General features: G+C 42.1%; 1 protein-coding gene across 8 annotated transcripts in view; it reads left to right on the top strand.

Annotated features, from left to right (window-relative positions):
• The window catches only part of sema3d (sema domain, immunoglobulin domain (Ig), short basic domain, secreted, (semaphorin) 3D), a 357672-nt gene that overhangs the window by 269511 nt on the left and 71191 nt on the right, over window positions 1-16970 (top strand). For all 8 annotated transcript variants that reach the window (XM_059654813.1, XM_059654812.1, XM_059654816.1 and 5 more), the window contains one exon: window positions 12627-12849. In XM_059654813.1, coding sequence (XP_059510796.1) covers window positions 12627-12849 — 223 coding nt within the window. The remainder of the gene's footprint in view (window positions 1-12626; window positions 12850-16970) is intronic.

Here is a 16970-nt window from a genome sequence, read left to right as displayed (position 1 = left end):
ACTTGCTGTCATTGAGTTACATTTGTTCCATGCCAGTAGGTAACATTGAAGGAGGCAGACTGAATGGACAAACAATGAGCACACAGTCTGCAGGATTTAACACTAGCCAGCATGTGACAGGCCATGACCACATCATATGGACCTTATCACAGGTTGGCGCTGCTCCAGCTCCCTTGTTTCACTTGATATATGACGGTGCCAAATTTCTTTTCCTTGAGCAGTTTTATATCTACCGTATCAGGTCAGAACTGACAGCCGCATTTTGGTTTGGGTTCAAAGGGTTTGATGCTTAGGGTAATCTAACCTGATTGTTATTGCACTGTATCATTGCCTGTGGTTAGAGCTTATGCAACTGCATATTACTTCAACAAATTTAATGCTTTTGTAGTTTTGGACCACTTCTGTCCCAGTTCATCATTTTGCTGGTACTCTAATAATGATTGAGATGGGAATGTTTTCATCGAAGGGTTGGTATTCGGATGAAGCAGTTTTTAGTGTTACTTCGGTATTCCTGAATAAACACACATTTTTGTCAAAACCTTTTATCTTTCGCTCAACAGGACATTTGCTAAGAAATACCAAAGTAAAGGTAAACCAGCTTATTCTTGCGAAATGTAGAACACAATGTCCAACTGGTTATGATTCTGCAATTGGATAATATTTGCTGAATAATCCTAAGTGTGTGAGGAATTTAACTGGCAGCCAGGCTGGATGTTGAGCTTGTATCAATATATAGTTGTGTATACTGAAAGCTGTATAGATTAATGCACAGGACCTTGACCTTTGCAAACAAAATAAAACTGTACAAACCTTGCACTTATTTCAAATGAACAAAAATGGTGATAACCGTTTTCTGGATCATTTCTCCGGACCATACTTGACCAGAATCAATCTGTCTGGTTTAAAATTTAAACAAAACTTAGCAGTTAACTCTCAGTCATCATAACTGGCTCACCCTCCATTGTAATGCCTCTATCAAACAGAGTCTACTTGTTAACTAATCCACACACTCCTCTTGTGTGGTACAAATGTAGTTCTTGTGAATTGCCCTGATGAGTGCAAAATAAAATGCTTTGACAAATGTGTCTTATTTCAGAAATTACTCGAGTTCTGAACCAAATGACTACTTGCTAACCTAACTCCGGCTACGTAATCCTAATTGATATAAATATCCATGCTTATTGCGTTCCCTTCAGCACTCACAACATATGTACATTTACTTGCTCAGAGAGGTGCTGTGACAAGTCTGCTGTGTGTAAAACAACTGGAGCTTGATTCAAACCCAGAGCTGACTGTGTTAAATAATGACTGGAATCTGTACTGCATTTAAAGCTCTGCAGCCAAGATTCAACAATAATGAGGGAACTGTTACAACCCACCATTGTACCAACTATCTCTGAATCTGGTGAACGGACGACACCAGGCACTAACTAACCACGGCTGTTGCATTTGTAGATTGACAGGTTTGATACAGTAAAAAGTCTGGGGAATATAAAGCACCCATTAAATGGAACAAAATGCTGTCTTAACTTTCAGTCTTTTTTAGTGGATTTTCCATTGAGTCTCCTCATGATGGATAACAAACAGCGTCATTTTTCCCTGGCATTAAGAGCTGGAAATCACTGAAAATGGCAGAGGTTCTCATGCTACTTCGAAAACAAGTTATTAAGCCACATTGCTGAGCAGAAATGGAAAAGCATGGCTCTGGTGTTGGGTGTGCCTCTGATAGACTGGAAGACAGAGGAATTCTTTATGTAGGATTTTGGGAGCAGAAAGCAATTTTATTTTAAATTAGGAATTTGATAGCCCTTCATACACTTCTGTGTTAAATGGGGAACTTGCAGTCTCTGCATTAATAAAAGAACCATATTGTGCCTTTTTAACTTGACAATGTTGTCTTTGGTAGGATGAATCCTGTTGTAGATTCACCCACAGGCAAATGACCCAGTAGTAGTACAGTCAGAATTCCATGCTTTCTGAGATTACACCTCAAGTTCACTGAATACCTCTAATGAGGAACTACCTCATAGCAGAGATAAATAGGGCTGTATTTAAAGGGATATTACATTTAATTTTGTGTTCAAAGGGTTCTCCTTGTTGTGATAGTAATGTTTCTAATAATTAGTCAGATGTCAGGGATTAATTAACTATGTGGGGTTAATTGATTTAAAACTGTAAAACACATTATAAGTCATGAAGCTGCCATTACAGAAAATAATTTATGTTGCTGCCCCATAGCAGATTAACTGCCAGGCAGAGTCACAACATTGTATACACACCGCAAATGGTGTCCTTAAATTTGAACTCATTTAAAGGCAAGGAACATAGATAACATCATCCAGTCGACTGGGGATTTGGCAAGATTGTTGAGTGGGCGAGAAGGGAGCTGCAATCCTGTAATGGGCCACCCATGACAGAAAGCGACATGTGAGGCATGTCTACCTCTCTGACATGGAAAACCCCTTTTTGCTGACCTCATGACTAATGTGTACAGACACCTCAGTCAGCTGGGGAATATAAAGCACCCATTAAATGGAACAAAATGCGGTCTTAACTTTCAGTCTTTTTTAGTGGATTTTCCATTGAGTCTCCTCATGATGGATAACAAACAGCGTCATTTTTCCCTGGCATTAAGAGCTGGTATTCTCAAGCATCTGTCAACGTGACTTTCATTAAAAACTAATAAGGGCTGGGTCAAACTGATCACTGTAAGGACAGCATTAACTTTATCCCATACCAGATAAGTTTCACAGCAGAACGTAATGAGAATAATTTTATTCTATATCTCCAAGTTCTGCTGTTCTTGGATCACTTTGTGCATTTAGATATTTCACACAACCCATGCTCTGGTGTTAAAGAGCTGGTGTTGTCCTGATTAGAAGTGAACCAAGTATGGCACTCACCCACTCCCCCACCCCACGTTCAGATGATCCTATTCTCTACTCATCCACAGGACAGCTGCAAATTGGCTGACTCGACACCTCCCCCAGTATCACCAGCTTTCTCTTGTCAGGGACTGAGCAGCCCATGATCCACTAACCACTCACCGAGTAGTCTAATCTTTGGAAATAAGAATGGGGAGCATATGAACAAGCTTGAGTCACTTGGCCTAGCCTTCAGCCTGTGCTTCCATTTAATAAAATCATGGCCTATTACACCATATTCCTACCTATTCCTGATAGCCTTCCAACCCCTTGCTTATCAAGAATTGATGTATCTCTGCCTTTAAAATATTAAAAGACTTACTTCCCATATCTTTGGAGGAAGAGCCTCAAGAACATGTCTAATCCTGCTCATCTGCATGCAGAAATCCCGACCTGCCCTTTAACTATTGCTTACTGCCTCGCTGTCTTCATGTTGGTCACTCAATCCTGCTGCTGTTGCTCACCATTGTCAATCCACCGTCTCATTCTAAGACCTCATCCCTACCACAAAACTTGCAACACTCCCTGCTCACAGAGAAAAAAAGAAACATCAAAAACAGGAACAGGAGTAGGCCATTCAGCCCTTCAATATCATCATGGCTGATCATCCAAAGCAGACCTCAGTTTCCACTTTATCACCCTACCCTTTGATCCTTTTAGCTCCAAGAACTATTTTTAACTCCTCGTTGAAAATATTTAATGTTTTGGCCTCAATACTTGACCTCACAGCCCCTCTTAATCTGTTACTTTGACTCTGGCAGTGAACAGCTCCAATAAAAGAAAACAATGACCTTACTGCTCTTCCTAACTTAAATCCTGATAGTCTTGAAAGAATTTACTTGAGGAAGGATGTACTGGCACTGGAGGGGTTGCGGAGAAGGTTCACCAGGTTGATTCCGGAGTTGGGGGGGTTGGCTTTTGAGGAGAGACTGAGTAGATTGGAATTATATTCATTGGAGTTCAGAAGATTGAGGGGAGATCTTACAGAAACATATAAAATTATGAATGAAATAGATATGAAAGAAGTAGAGAGGATGTTCCCACTGGCAGATGAAGCTCGCACAAGAGGGCATAGCCTCAAGATTAGAGGGAGCAGATTTAGGACTGAATAGAGAAGGAACTTCTTCACTCAGACGGTGTTAATCTATGGAATTCCTTGCCCAGTGAAGTAGTTGATGCTACTTCAGTAAACTTTTCAAAAGCTAAGGTAGATTTTTTTTGAACAATAAAGGAATTAAGGGATACGGTGAGAACGCAGGTAAGTGGGTCTGAGTCCACGAAAAGATCAGCCATGATCTTATTGAATGGCGGAGTGAGTTCGAAGGGCTGAATGGCCTACTCCTGCTCCTGGTTCTTATGTTCTTATATCACCCATGCTGCATTGCTCCATGTTGTATTTTCTTGGGATGAATTTTCTAGCAAGGAACAGGGACAAATTCATTAGAAAGATTTGTAAAATATAGTGGGTGTAAAATAATTGGAATGGATTTTAAATGCTGAATGATTAGTACAAATCTAACAAGAAAAAGAGTTCTGAAAATAATTCAAGCCTTAAACAAGTCAAATCAAATCAAATCAGCTGCAGCCTGGTCTTATTGAGGAGAGCTCCATTATTAATGGAGGCTGTAAACTGCGACTGATATTGGTTTGTAGAGTGCACAGGTTTATGGAAATATAATTATCTTTTGAGAGATTCAAGAGATATGTTCATCTGTTTGCATTCCTTAGAGACGTTAAGGGTGAAAATGGCAGAAGAGTGTGGCAAGGGTCAATTAGCAAAATGGAAACACAATGTGGAAATCCATTTGCAGTTGATGCAGAGATAACAAGGTGTAGAGCTGGATGAACACAGCAGGCCAAGCAGCATCAGAGGGACAGGAAAGCTATCATTTCGGGCCTAGACCCTTCTTCAGAAATAGGGGAGGGGAAGGGGGTTCTAAAATAAATAGGGAGAGAGGGGAAGGCGGATAGAAGTTGGATAGAGGAGAAGATAGGTTGAGAGGAGACAGACAGGTCAAAGACGCAGGGATGGAGCCAGTAAAGGTGAGTGTAGGTGGTGAGTTAGGGAGGGGATAAGTCAGTCCAGGGAGGACGGACAGGTCAAGTGGGCGGCATGAGGTTAGTAGGTAGGAAATGGGGTGCGGCTTGAGTTGGGAGGAGGGGATAGGTGAGAGGAAGTACAGGTTAAGGAGGCAGGGATGAGCTGAGCTAGTTTTGGGATGCAGTGGGGGGAGGGGAGATTTTGAAGATTTTCTCTACATCGGGGAAACAAAACGGAGGCTTGGGGACTGCTTTGCAGAACACCTCCGCTTGGTTTGCAATAAACAACTGCACCTCCCAATCGCGAATCATTTAACTCCCCCTCCCATTCCTCAGACGACATGTCCGTCATGGGCCTCCTGCAGTGCCACAATGATGCCACCCAAAGGTTGCAAGAACAGCAACTCATATTCTGCTTGAGAACCCTGCAGCCCAATGGTATCAATGTGGATTTCACAAGCTTCAAAATCTCTCCTCCCCCTACCGCATCCCAGAACCGGCCCAGCTCATCCCCTCCCACTACTGCACTCCAAAACCAGCCCAGCTTCTTCACCTGGGCTTGAAGAAACAACTTCTCAGTTGGGATAGTTCACTGGCGTTCAGTGGTTTAAAAATGGCAATTGATCATTTTGGAGATAAAATTAATATCACATCTGTAGCCTAGAAATGAAAATCACAACTCTGTAAAGATGATTGGATGTCAAGGTAGCAGTTGAAAGACCGGAAAGAGTTAACAAAAACTTCCTAAAAGAACTGGGATTTAAGGAGATACCAAGGTGTAGAGTTGGATGAACACAGCAGGACAAGCAGCATCAGAGGAGCAGGAAAGCTGACATTTCAGGCCTAAACCCTTCTTCAGAAATGGGGAGGAGAAGAGGGTTCTGAAATAAATAGGGAGAGAGGGGGAGGCGGATAGACGTTGGATAGAGGAGAAGATAAGTGGGAAGGAGACAGACAGGTCAAAGGGATGGGGATGGAGCCAGTAAAGGTGAGTGTAGGTGGGGAGGTAGGGAGGATATAGGTCAGTCCAGGGAGGACAGACAGGTCAGGGGAGCAGGTTGAGGCTAGTAGGTCGCAGATGGGGATGGGGCTTGAGGTGGGAGAAGGGGAGAGGTGGGAGAAAGAACAGGTGGGGGAGGTGGGGACAAGTTGGGCTATTTTGGGATGCAGTAGCGGGAGGGGAGATTTTGAAGCATGTGAAGTCCACATTGATACCACTGGGCTGCAGGGCCCCCAAGCGAAATAGGAGTTGCTGTTCCTGTAACTTTCAGGTGGCATCATTGTGGCACTGCAGGAGGCCTAGGATGGACATGATAAAAGCCAAAAGAACTGTGGATGCTGTAAATCAGGAACAAAAATGAAGTTGCTGGAAAAGCTCAGCAGGTCTGGCAGCATCTGTGGAGGAGAAAACAGAGTTAATGGCTCGGGTCTGGTGACCCGAAGGAAGGGTCTGGCGGAATGGTCACCGGACCTGAAAAGTTTACCCCATTTACTCCTCCACAGATGCTGCCAAACCTGCTGAGCTTTTCCAGCAACTTTGTTTTTGTCCCAGGATGGACATGTCATCTGAGAAATGGGAGGGGGAGTTGAAATGGTTCATGACCGGGAGCTGGAGTTGTTTAGTGTGAACCGAGCATAGGTGTTCTGCAAAGCGGCCCCCAAGCCTCCTCGTTGCTGATGCAGTGACTCAACCAATAACCAAATGGAATTGAGAAAGGAATGATTCTGCAGTTGTGTTCCCAATCGGCCTCTCTGTTACTATATGTAGGACAATGGGTGAATGTCCAGCATATAAAGGGGAAAGAGTGAAATGACACTGACAATATTATAACTGCGTTCCAGCTGGAATTACAAATTGCACACAATCTCCCACATGCAGCAAAGTGTTGGCCAAAGGTAGGTGAGTAAATGCCTGCTGCTGTTATTGGGTGGCGAAATAACAGGTATATTCACAAGCTTTCTGTTTCTCTTAGCTGTCTCTCAGACCTCTGTTATTTCACTCAGCTTCGTTGCTCTAGTAATGAGACTCAGAAAAATGCCCATTGTGCTCAGGCTGGATTATTTGCAAAAACTGGCACTCATACCACTTCCCTGTTAAACCTCCTTAGAGATTATTGCTGGAGTGTTAATCCCGAGACCCAGGCAATGTTCTGGGGACCCAGAGTTGAATCCCACTACGTTAGATGGTGGAAAGTAAATTCAATAAAAATCTAGAATTTGGAGTTAAATGATGACCTGGAAATCATTACTGACTGTCAGTAAAAACCCATCTGGGTCACTAACATCCTTTTGGAAGGGAAACTGTCATCCTTACTTAGTCTGAGATGACAAAGTGTGGAGCTGGATGAACACAGCAGGCCAAGCAGCATCTTAGAAGCACAAAAGCCGACGTTTCGGGCCCAGACCTCTAGGCCTGAAACGTCAGCTTTTGTGGTCCTGAGATGCTGCTTGGCCTGCTGTGGTCATCCAGCTCCACACTTTGTTATCTCGGATTCTCCAGCATCTGCAGTTCCCATTATCTCTGATACAATTTTAACACCTTTACCTAGTCTGGCTGACATTGGACTCCAGACCCACAGCAACGTGGTTGACTCTTCACTGTTCTCTGGGCAGTTAGGGATTGGCAATAAATGCTGCCTCACCAGTGACGCTGTGAATGAAATAAATTTAAAATAACCACAGGCATCTCACAGCCACTATCTCCATGGCAACTAGGAATGGGCAATAAATGCTGCCTCAGAGAGTGACATCCACACCGCATAAAGGAATAAAAATGTAGTTAAAAAGAAAGAAAAGCTCAGCACAAATGAAAAGAAGTAGAATTACACCTGAAAATTGCTCAATGCTCACACAATTCCTTGTGAATTGATAAAGCTTCACCCAGATCCATGAGAAACCCTGAGTTTTGCAGTAAAATATTACGGTCAGAAACCAGTCTAGGTCAACACATTATCTCAGTTCATTCATGTTATGATTACTTTATGATGGTCTTGCTCGTTAGAAGCTTCTGATACCCATAAAGTCCTAGGCAAAAATGAGTTTCATCTGCAAAAAATGCACCAATGTTCACCAATACCAATCTTGGTAATTTGTCTGCTTTATTACAGCCATTTACAAGGAATGAGAGCGAAAACCAGAAAGCCCCACTGTCTCCATGTAACCTTTGCTATCAGGTAGTTTACATAAATTCCAGGGCTTGACATGGCTAGGTCTGAGTGATAAATGTTTGAGAAAATACAAGTAAACTTGGATCATTGCACATTCGGACAATATTTACAACCTTGAGATACCCTTCATTCTGTTTCAGAACTCGTGTAGAACGCACGCTTTACCCCACCTGCTAGAACTGTAAAATATAACTTTTGTTTCAACGTTTTCTTACAATCAATAAACATTCTGTCTAATAAAGATGTCAGCAGTGTTGTACGAGTTTCCATCACTGTGGGTGGGACAGGATGGAAATATGGAATGACTGTATGTGAATGAATAACATCACAGTGAGAGCCTGGAGCATGTGGTTCACTGTTGTGTTGGCGTGAAGCCATTCATCCATCCTTCAGTGCCCTTCATGGCCATTCTACCTTCAGAGGACTTTCTTTGCTTTATGATTGATTTTATTTAAAATCAATGTAGTGACCATAACAGAGCTGTTCATTTTGCTGTCTTACTGCCATGCTAGCTGTGTTTTACTGTGTTAATAACAAGCCATTAGTAACAGGCACTCTCAAAGAATGAAGGGGTAAATGAGGAAAATAGTCATGGTCAACTACACCTGAGACCTTCATACTGAGCAGTAACTTTGTCAGACAGGACAGCTGCAGAAGGTGAATGAACAAAGGTGAATGCTCCTCATGCATTTTCAAATCTTTGAGTGCTGTCATGGAGCAGAGCACCGTTTAATTTCTGAGTTTCTGCCACGACTTCCAATATAATACCTGGTCTTTTCAATTTTCTGATGGTAAAATACCTTTATCATGCAGCATTACTTCACTTCTATAGGTAACAGCAGAACCAGTTTGTCCCACCACCAGTTTCTGATTCTGCTTGTAAGTGTGGAGTTTGGCTGGATTTTGGCAAGGTGCTACCCAGGAGGCTGCTAAATAAGATAAGGGCCCTTAGTGTTAGGGGCATGGTATTGGCATGGGCAGGCAGCAAGCAGAGAGTACGGATAAGGGGGTCTTTTTCAGAATGGCAGATGGTTACCAGTGACGTCCTGCAGAGGTTGATGTTGGGACCACAGCTATTCACATTATACAAAATAACTGAGAGCACTGTTGCTAAGTCTGCAGATAACACAAGGATAGGTGGAGGGGCAGGTCGTGTTGAAGAAAAGGGGAGGCTGCAGAAGGACTTGGAGTAGGAGAATAAGCAAAGAAGCAGCAGATGGAATACAATGTGGGAAAGTGTAAGGCCATGCTTTTTGGTAGAAAGAATAGAAGTGTACTTCCTAAATGGGGTAAGGCTTCAGAAATCTGAGGCACAAATGACTGAGGAGTCCTAATTCAGGATTCTCTTAAGATTAACACGCAGGGTCAGTTGGCAATTAGGAAGGCAAATACAATATTGGCATTCCTTTCAAGAGGGCTGCAAGACAAGCACCGAGATATACTGCTGAAGCTGTCTAACATTCTGATCAGACTGCATTTGGAATATTGTGAGCAGTTTTGGACCCTGTAACTAAGGAGGGATGTGCTGATATTGGAGGGGGTCCCGAGTAGGGTTACAAGAATGATCCCAGGAATGAAGACCTTGCTATATGAGGAGTGGTTGAGGACTCTGGATCTGTACTCAGTAGAGTTTAGAAGGATGAGAGGGGGATCTGATTGGAAGTTACAGAATACTGAGAAGCCTGGATAGGTGGACATGGAGAAGACACTTCCACCAGTAGGGGAGACCAGGACCTGAGGGCACAGTGTCAGAGTGAAGGGATGACCCTTTAGAGCTTGAGATGAGGAGGAATTTCTTCAGCCAGAGGGTGATGAATCTGTTGAACTCATTGCTGCAGAAGGCTGTGGAGGCAAATTCATTTAATGTGTTTAAGACAGAAAAATACAGGCCCTTGATTGTTGAGGGGACCAAGGATTACAAGGAGAAGGCATTAGAAATGGGTGGAAAAACATATCACCATGATTGATTGGAGTAGACTCGGTGGGCTGAATGACTTAATTCTGTTTCTGTGTCTCACCATGTTATGTGAGAACACATTAATATTCACAGGGAAACATGCTCCTCATAAGCATAACGGACCAATAGATAACAAAACATCCCATTGCTTTCATACTATCCAAAAACACATCCACATGTTTGTGACCATCTAACCACAACATAGCGACTGATGCAAGTGGAAAAAGAGCAGGTTCAACCTTCCACAGAAAGTCTGGATAACACTGAATCAGTTGAGGATGAATCAGGGTAAATGTGACTACTTGGAACATGAGGCAGCAGCTTAAAGTGTGGCCATATAAGTTAGACAACAAGTACTGAACTCTCTAGCTGGGCCAGGACAGTATAGATTATGGGTGAATACCATTCTTCTGTTGCTGATGGCCCTGACAGTATTTCAGAAACACTCAGAATTTGAATCTGTTCTGAGTCAACACAGTTTTAAATCTTGTAGTGCCACACAAAATGATAGTGAGCATGCTCCGTGTGAATCTGGGACCTCATCTCCAAAAGGATCTTGTAGTGGTCACTCTTACTGACCCTATCATGGACTGATGCACTAGTAATGGGTGGTTTGTTGAGGATGATGTCAAATAGGTTTATTTTCCCTCTCTTGTTGGTCCTTTCACCACCTGCTGCAGACAAATTTGAGCAGATTCCCCATCAGTACTTATTCAGTCTGATCATGAAATAGTTACCAGTCACTTGTCAGTGTTGAGTGTTGAACAGATTAGAAACTTCTGTCAGTCAAACAAAAACGGAGCACATAATGAGATGGAGATGACAAGCAATAGATGAATATATTTTTTGGAATAAAATACCCTCCTGATTGGATAGGACACCATTCGGCTGCTGTTATGGGATGCATTTGGCCCATCTAATCAGCATTCAGTGCAGCATTTGTGATTGGAAGGAAATAGAGAAACCTGGCTTTTGAAAAATGTATTTCTGAAAGCACCAGATTTATGGATATTAATTATCTAATTCTCAAAACAGAAACTTTCTCATTAAAGAAAATCCCAAGTAATGAAATTCATGATAAATTGGCACACGGTGTAGGGGTTCAGGAGATGGAATTAAACTTCCAAAATGTGTAAACCAAAAATGAGCCCTTGGGAAGGAAGGACACCTCTTTGCTTCTTCACCAAATAATTTGGTACTTGAGAACAGCAGGTGATGAGAATTTTTCGACAGAATAGTCTGTTTGGGCACTAGAGGGAGTGACAGCATTTGGTTTTTGGAAGGTTGTATCTACTGAATTCTGTAGTTCTGAGTTTTTGTTGAGGAGCTGTTAGAAACACCATTGTTCAATTGAGATTTATTTTATTGACAGTGCCTCCATTGTGATAAAAAAAAATTGAGCCTTTTGTTTTTCAGGGAAATGTTGTAGTTTCAATTTCTAGATCAGCATCATCAACTGAAACTCAGTCAGTAGTGGTCAAGATTGTGAACGAATGTGTATGTCAGTCCCTCGTTTCACTGAGGATTGCTTCTCTGGCTTGACTATGATGGTAGTGTGAGGTTTGTATCAGGCTATGAGGTTACAGATAGTGGCCACACACAATTCTGATGATACTGCTGGTCTTTAGGCTGAGCTAGTTTTGAGATGTTTGATCAGTTTGGAATCAATCCCATTTAGCAGGGTTGTAATCATCTGTAATATAGTGGAGGCCATTCTCATTGTGACAATTTCACCCCAGGACTGCACAATGGTGATACCTACCATACCCAATGGCAGGTATATCTGCAACAGATAGATTGAAGAGGAAGAGGTGAATTGAGAGGAGATGACAATGTTGTGGCAGTGTCACTGCACATATAGTCCAGAGAGCTTGGGTGAATGTTCAATAACCATGAATTTGATTTGAAATTGGATCTGTTTGCATTTTACATCTTATTGTTCACCTTTAAAGTTTGGAGTTTCTTTACATGACTTTCCCTCAGCAAACAATGCTTTATAGACAGAGTGTTATACATGAAATAATGACGAAGGAATAGCATTCTGATACAGTCAAAGAGACAGATTTTGAAGTAGTTGCAGCAGGAGGAATAGGTCATAAATATCAGATAATCATTAATATGTCCAATTCGCAAGAAACCCTTACCCACAAAAAAGTCCAAATGTGGAGCTCGCTACCTCATGGGCCATCGGGAGGAGCTAAGTATGTTCATAAAAGAGAAAGGAATAGACACTAGGCAAGTAAGGTGAGGAGGAGCCCGTAAACATGATCTAAACAGTGGCATCAACTAGATGGGCTGAGTGGCTCATAAGGCTGAAATTCCTAAGTAATGTAACGAGGGGGAAGTTATTACAGGGAGTTTCAGAGTTCGTGTATTGGAACACAAGGAACAATAAAAAATTGTGCTATTACCCAAAGTTCAATAGCCTGGTAGTGCTGATATAGAATCTGCACCTATTTTTGTTTCTTCACATTGAATGAAATACTTGTTGAAAACACTCATTTCATGTTTTAACTAAAAATCTTTTCTCCCCCACAGTGTCCAAGTAAAACCTATGATCCCTTGATAAAGTCTACGAAAGATTTCCCAGATGAAGTGATTAGCTTCATACGGTATCACCCAGTGATGTACAAGTCTGTGTATCCAATGACTGCGCGGCCAGTGTTTACCAGGATCAATGTTGATTACCGACTGTCACAGATTGTGGTGGATCATGTGGTAGCAGAGGATGGACAGTATGACGTCATGTTCCTTGGAACAGGTAACTGAAATCTCTGCTGACTGACTGAAAACGTCTTTACTAGATTGAAGTGTGTCTTGCCCAAGTGTCAAACTGTCCAAAATCTAATGGCCTTTAGGGAAAGAAATCTGACGTCCTTACTTGCTCCGGCCTACACATGACTCCAGACCCACAGCAAGGTGGTTCATTCTTAGCTGCCCTCTGGGCAATTAGGGATGGACAATACATACGGGCAGTAGTGAACAATGTTCACATGCTGTGAATGAATAAAAAGTGCTGATGTATTCAATTTCCTTCCATTATTCTTTTTTAAACCATTTCAGAAAGTGGCCTGACATTCTAGTGGCCTAATCAGATTCCTCTTCCCACCTCTTTCTCCCTACCCCAGCCATCTTCCAATGATGCTACGTGGGTTGAAAACATATTTGGATTGAGTACATTGCTCACAGCATGTTAAGCTAAATTGAAATATATGACCAGAAGACCATGAGAGAGAGGAGCAGAATTAGGCCATTCAGCTCATCAAGTCAGCTCCACGATTTGATCATAGCAGATATGTTTTTCAACTGCTTCTCCTGCCTTGATTCCCTTATCAGTCAAGAACCATCTATCGCTGTCTTAAATACACTCAATGGCTTGACCTCCCCAACCCACTGCTGTAATGAGTTCCACAGACTCTCCACCCTCTGGCTGAAGACATTTCACCTCTAAAGGGTCATCTCTTCACTTTGAGTCTGTGCTCTTGGGTCCTAGTCTATCCTAGTAGAAACAACTTCTCCATGCCCACTGTATCCAGGCCTCTCAGTACTCTGTAAATTTCAATCTGATCCCCCCTCTCATCCTTCCAAACACCAATGAGTATAGACCCAGAGTCCTCAACCCCTCTTCATATGACAAGGTGTTTATTCCCAGGATCCTTCCTGTGAACTTCCTCTGGATCTGCTCTAACACCAGCATATCCTTCCTAAGTCATGAGGCCCAAAACTGCCACAAAATTCCAAATGCATTCTGACCAGAGTCTTATATGTATGAACTGTGCACATTCACTTGCTCCTTTTGTCCTGTAGATGGTGCTCTTTCTCAAACTATTGATCCTTTGCTTTCATCTTTTTTAGTTTTTCCCAGTTCATCTCTTTGGGAATAAGAGATATTCTTGTTCTCTCTTCAACTCAGTGTGTGAAAGTCAAGCACCCAGAATGTTGGCCTTTGTTTTAACATTGATGAGAGATAAACCAAGCCACCTGCTGGATGTCAAAGATCCCAGGGAAGAATTTGAAGGAAATGCAGGGGATTGGCCTCTGGTGCTCTAGCTATGTATTTCGCAGAGTCATTGTCACACTGCTGTCTCTCTGACTGTGGGGAACTGCCTGTGCTCCCCACATTATTGAGCAGACCTCGAAGCTCCCACAATGCCTGTAAACCAGTCTGACGAGGACAGTGGTCATGAAAAGTGCTGCATAAGTGGAAAGTTTTCTTTCTGTTGTCAACTCTTAAAAGTCCCTCATAAAAGAGCCTGACAATGAGCTGATGCCTTAGTACCAAAGAGAATTACTCAAGAATTTAATGTAAAACATGTTGAGCTAACTCTTCAGTAATGGTTTTGTATTGAACTGAAGCATGCCAACTGAACAAAGAATATAATTTCAGTCAGTCCAAGAATCCAATCTAATTTCAGGAGGGAACCCTTCAAGAAGGATTATATTTATAAAACGGATAAGAATAGGCTTACAGAATTCTCTACCAGTGAAAGATATGGTAGAATCAATTTAAAGTATGTTGAGGACTTTCAGTCTGAAATATCAATCGACTTATTAAAGAAAGAATTGTGCATTTGTGTAACATTCCAAAATGTTTCATCTCCAGTAAAAGGAGCCACTGTTCCTTGATAGGCAAACAGGACAAGATTTTATTGGTGTTCATTCAGAAGAATGTAAGATGTCTGTTCTGCTTGAATTAGTGCTAAATGTCTTCTTAACCAAAATGGAAGGGTAGACAGGAACTCAGCATCACATCTCACCTGGCCACGCTGCATTCGCTCCGCAATGTCAGGTCAGATAATAATCTGGGAGTGGACTGTGAACATCACGTATTATTTCAAGAGGCAGGTTCACAGTGTAAACATTAAACCGAAAATGCTGAAAATGACAGCAATACCTTCAGTATCTGTGGAGGAAACAGGCTGCCCAGGGTTGCCTTCAAAGAGAGGGGCTGAAGGGAATAATGATGCAATCAGGACAAGATCACGGGGGGAACTTCATACAGAACTGACAGGTGAACAAAACTGAGGATGTGCTGGCCCAGTACTATCGTCACTAGACTATAAATCCAGAAACAAGTTCTACATTTGAATCCTGCCATGGAAGATGGTGGAATTTGAATTCAAGGATAACCTGGAGTTAAGAGTCTAATGATGACATGAAATCATTGTCGGTTGTCGGGGAAAATTGGATTGGTTCACTAATGTCCTTACATGGTTCTGCCTACATGCGACCCACAGCAATGTGGCCGACTTTTAACTGCCCTCTGGGCAATCAGTGATAGGCAATAAATGCTGGCCAGCAATGCCCACATCCCATGAATAAAGAAAAAAAATGATATTTGATAATGAAATGATTTGGTAGACCATCATGAACAAGCAGATATAGGGGATTAAATCCCACTGGCCAGGGGCCATTTTGTGCTGGGATTGATAGCGTCCAGCCATAAGGCATCTCTTTGCCACACGAAGGACCATTACCTCACTTCAGGTGGTCTTTTGAACACAGACTGTAGCACAATGCAGGGAGCCACAAGGATGTGTGGCCTCTTTCTGTTAATACTCCTGCTGAAAGGGGTTCTCTCCAATCTAGAAGCCTTATTAACTTTGGCCCCTTTATTGAATTCTCTGCAGATTGCTGAGGGCTCCTCAGTGTTGAGGTTGAACATTGGACTTACTGCTTGGCTTCTGGCACAACATTGCCAAGGGATACCCTGGAGAGAATAGTGAGAGAGGGTAATCTACTGTGAGCCACTTCATGGAAGACAAGGATAGACTAGAGACTGGGCAGGTGCAGGATGCCCATTTAACTTGAGGCTGGTGTCCAAATGCTATCCACAAAATTGAGCCACTGAAATGATGAACAACATGAAAGTCATGAAAGTGATTAAGGAGTTAGAGAGCTGGAGGAATGTGAGAAGCTGAGAGAGCTTCAGTGCATTGCAGTTTGAACTTACTTTAGGCACAGACCTGAGATTGAAGTGTCCATGTTAACTCGGCAAATACCTTATGAGGAAAGATAAGGCAGGCTAGGCCTGTATGCGCTGGAGTTTAGAACAGTCCGAAGTGACTTTATTTAAACATATAAAGTCCTGACAAGACTTGACCAGGTAGATGTGGAAAAGATGTTTCTCAAACTCGAGTCACTGTTTAAAAATATTTAAATATTTAAAACCAAGATGAAGAACCATTTTCTTCTGTCAGAGGGTTGGGAGCCTTTGGAATTCCCTTTCTCAAAAGGCAGTACATGCAGAGTCTTTAAATACTTGTAAGGGAGGGGGAGATAGATTCTTGACGGCTAAGGGAATGAAAGATTATTGAGAATATGCAGGAATGTAGAGTTCAGATTAAAATCAGATCAGGCATCATCTTACTGAATGGCAGAACAGGTTCAAGGGATGTAGTGACTTACCCTTGTTCCACGTTCACATCTTTCCCATCTCTCTCATATCCTTACATTTGATGTGGAGGTGTTAGTTTGGAACAATGCTCCAAAAGTTTGTGATTACAAATAAACCTGTAGAACTGTAACCTGGTGTCATGTGGCTTCTGACATTATCCTTATATTTACCTGTCCCTCCAAGGCATTAGAGTTTTTAATACCTGAAAATTTTGTGTATTTTAACAAAATTAATCTTCGCAACAATTCGATAAATTCCAAATTGGAATTCTTGCTCGAGATTCTCTGATACTCCATCAACTTGTTGATTCGCAGTGTAGCTCCAAGCAGCTCAGTTAGCTTGAGATTTAATCTGCTCACCTCTGGTATGTAGAAGTAAAATTTACGCACTGCCTCAATGCAACTTAGGTCTGTGTCTTATCCTAGTGAATCATTGCTGGAATTTCTCCAATTTCAAGATAAATTGGGATACCCAAAATTGAACAA

This window comes from Stegostoma tigrinum, chromosome 25 (genome assembly GCF_030684315.1).
Source record: "Stegostoma tigrinum isolate sSteTig4 chromosome 25, sSteTig4.hap1, whole genome shotgun sequence".
Lineage (NCBI taxonomy): Eukaryota > Metazoa > Chordata > Chondrichthyes > Orectolobiformes > Stegostomatidae > Stegostoma > Stegostoma tigrinum.
Note: the sequence above shows the minus strand (reverse complement) of the source record. Positions and strands in the feature narration are given on the sequence as shown.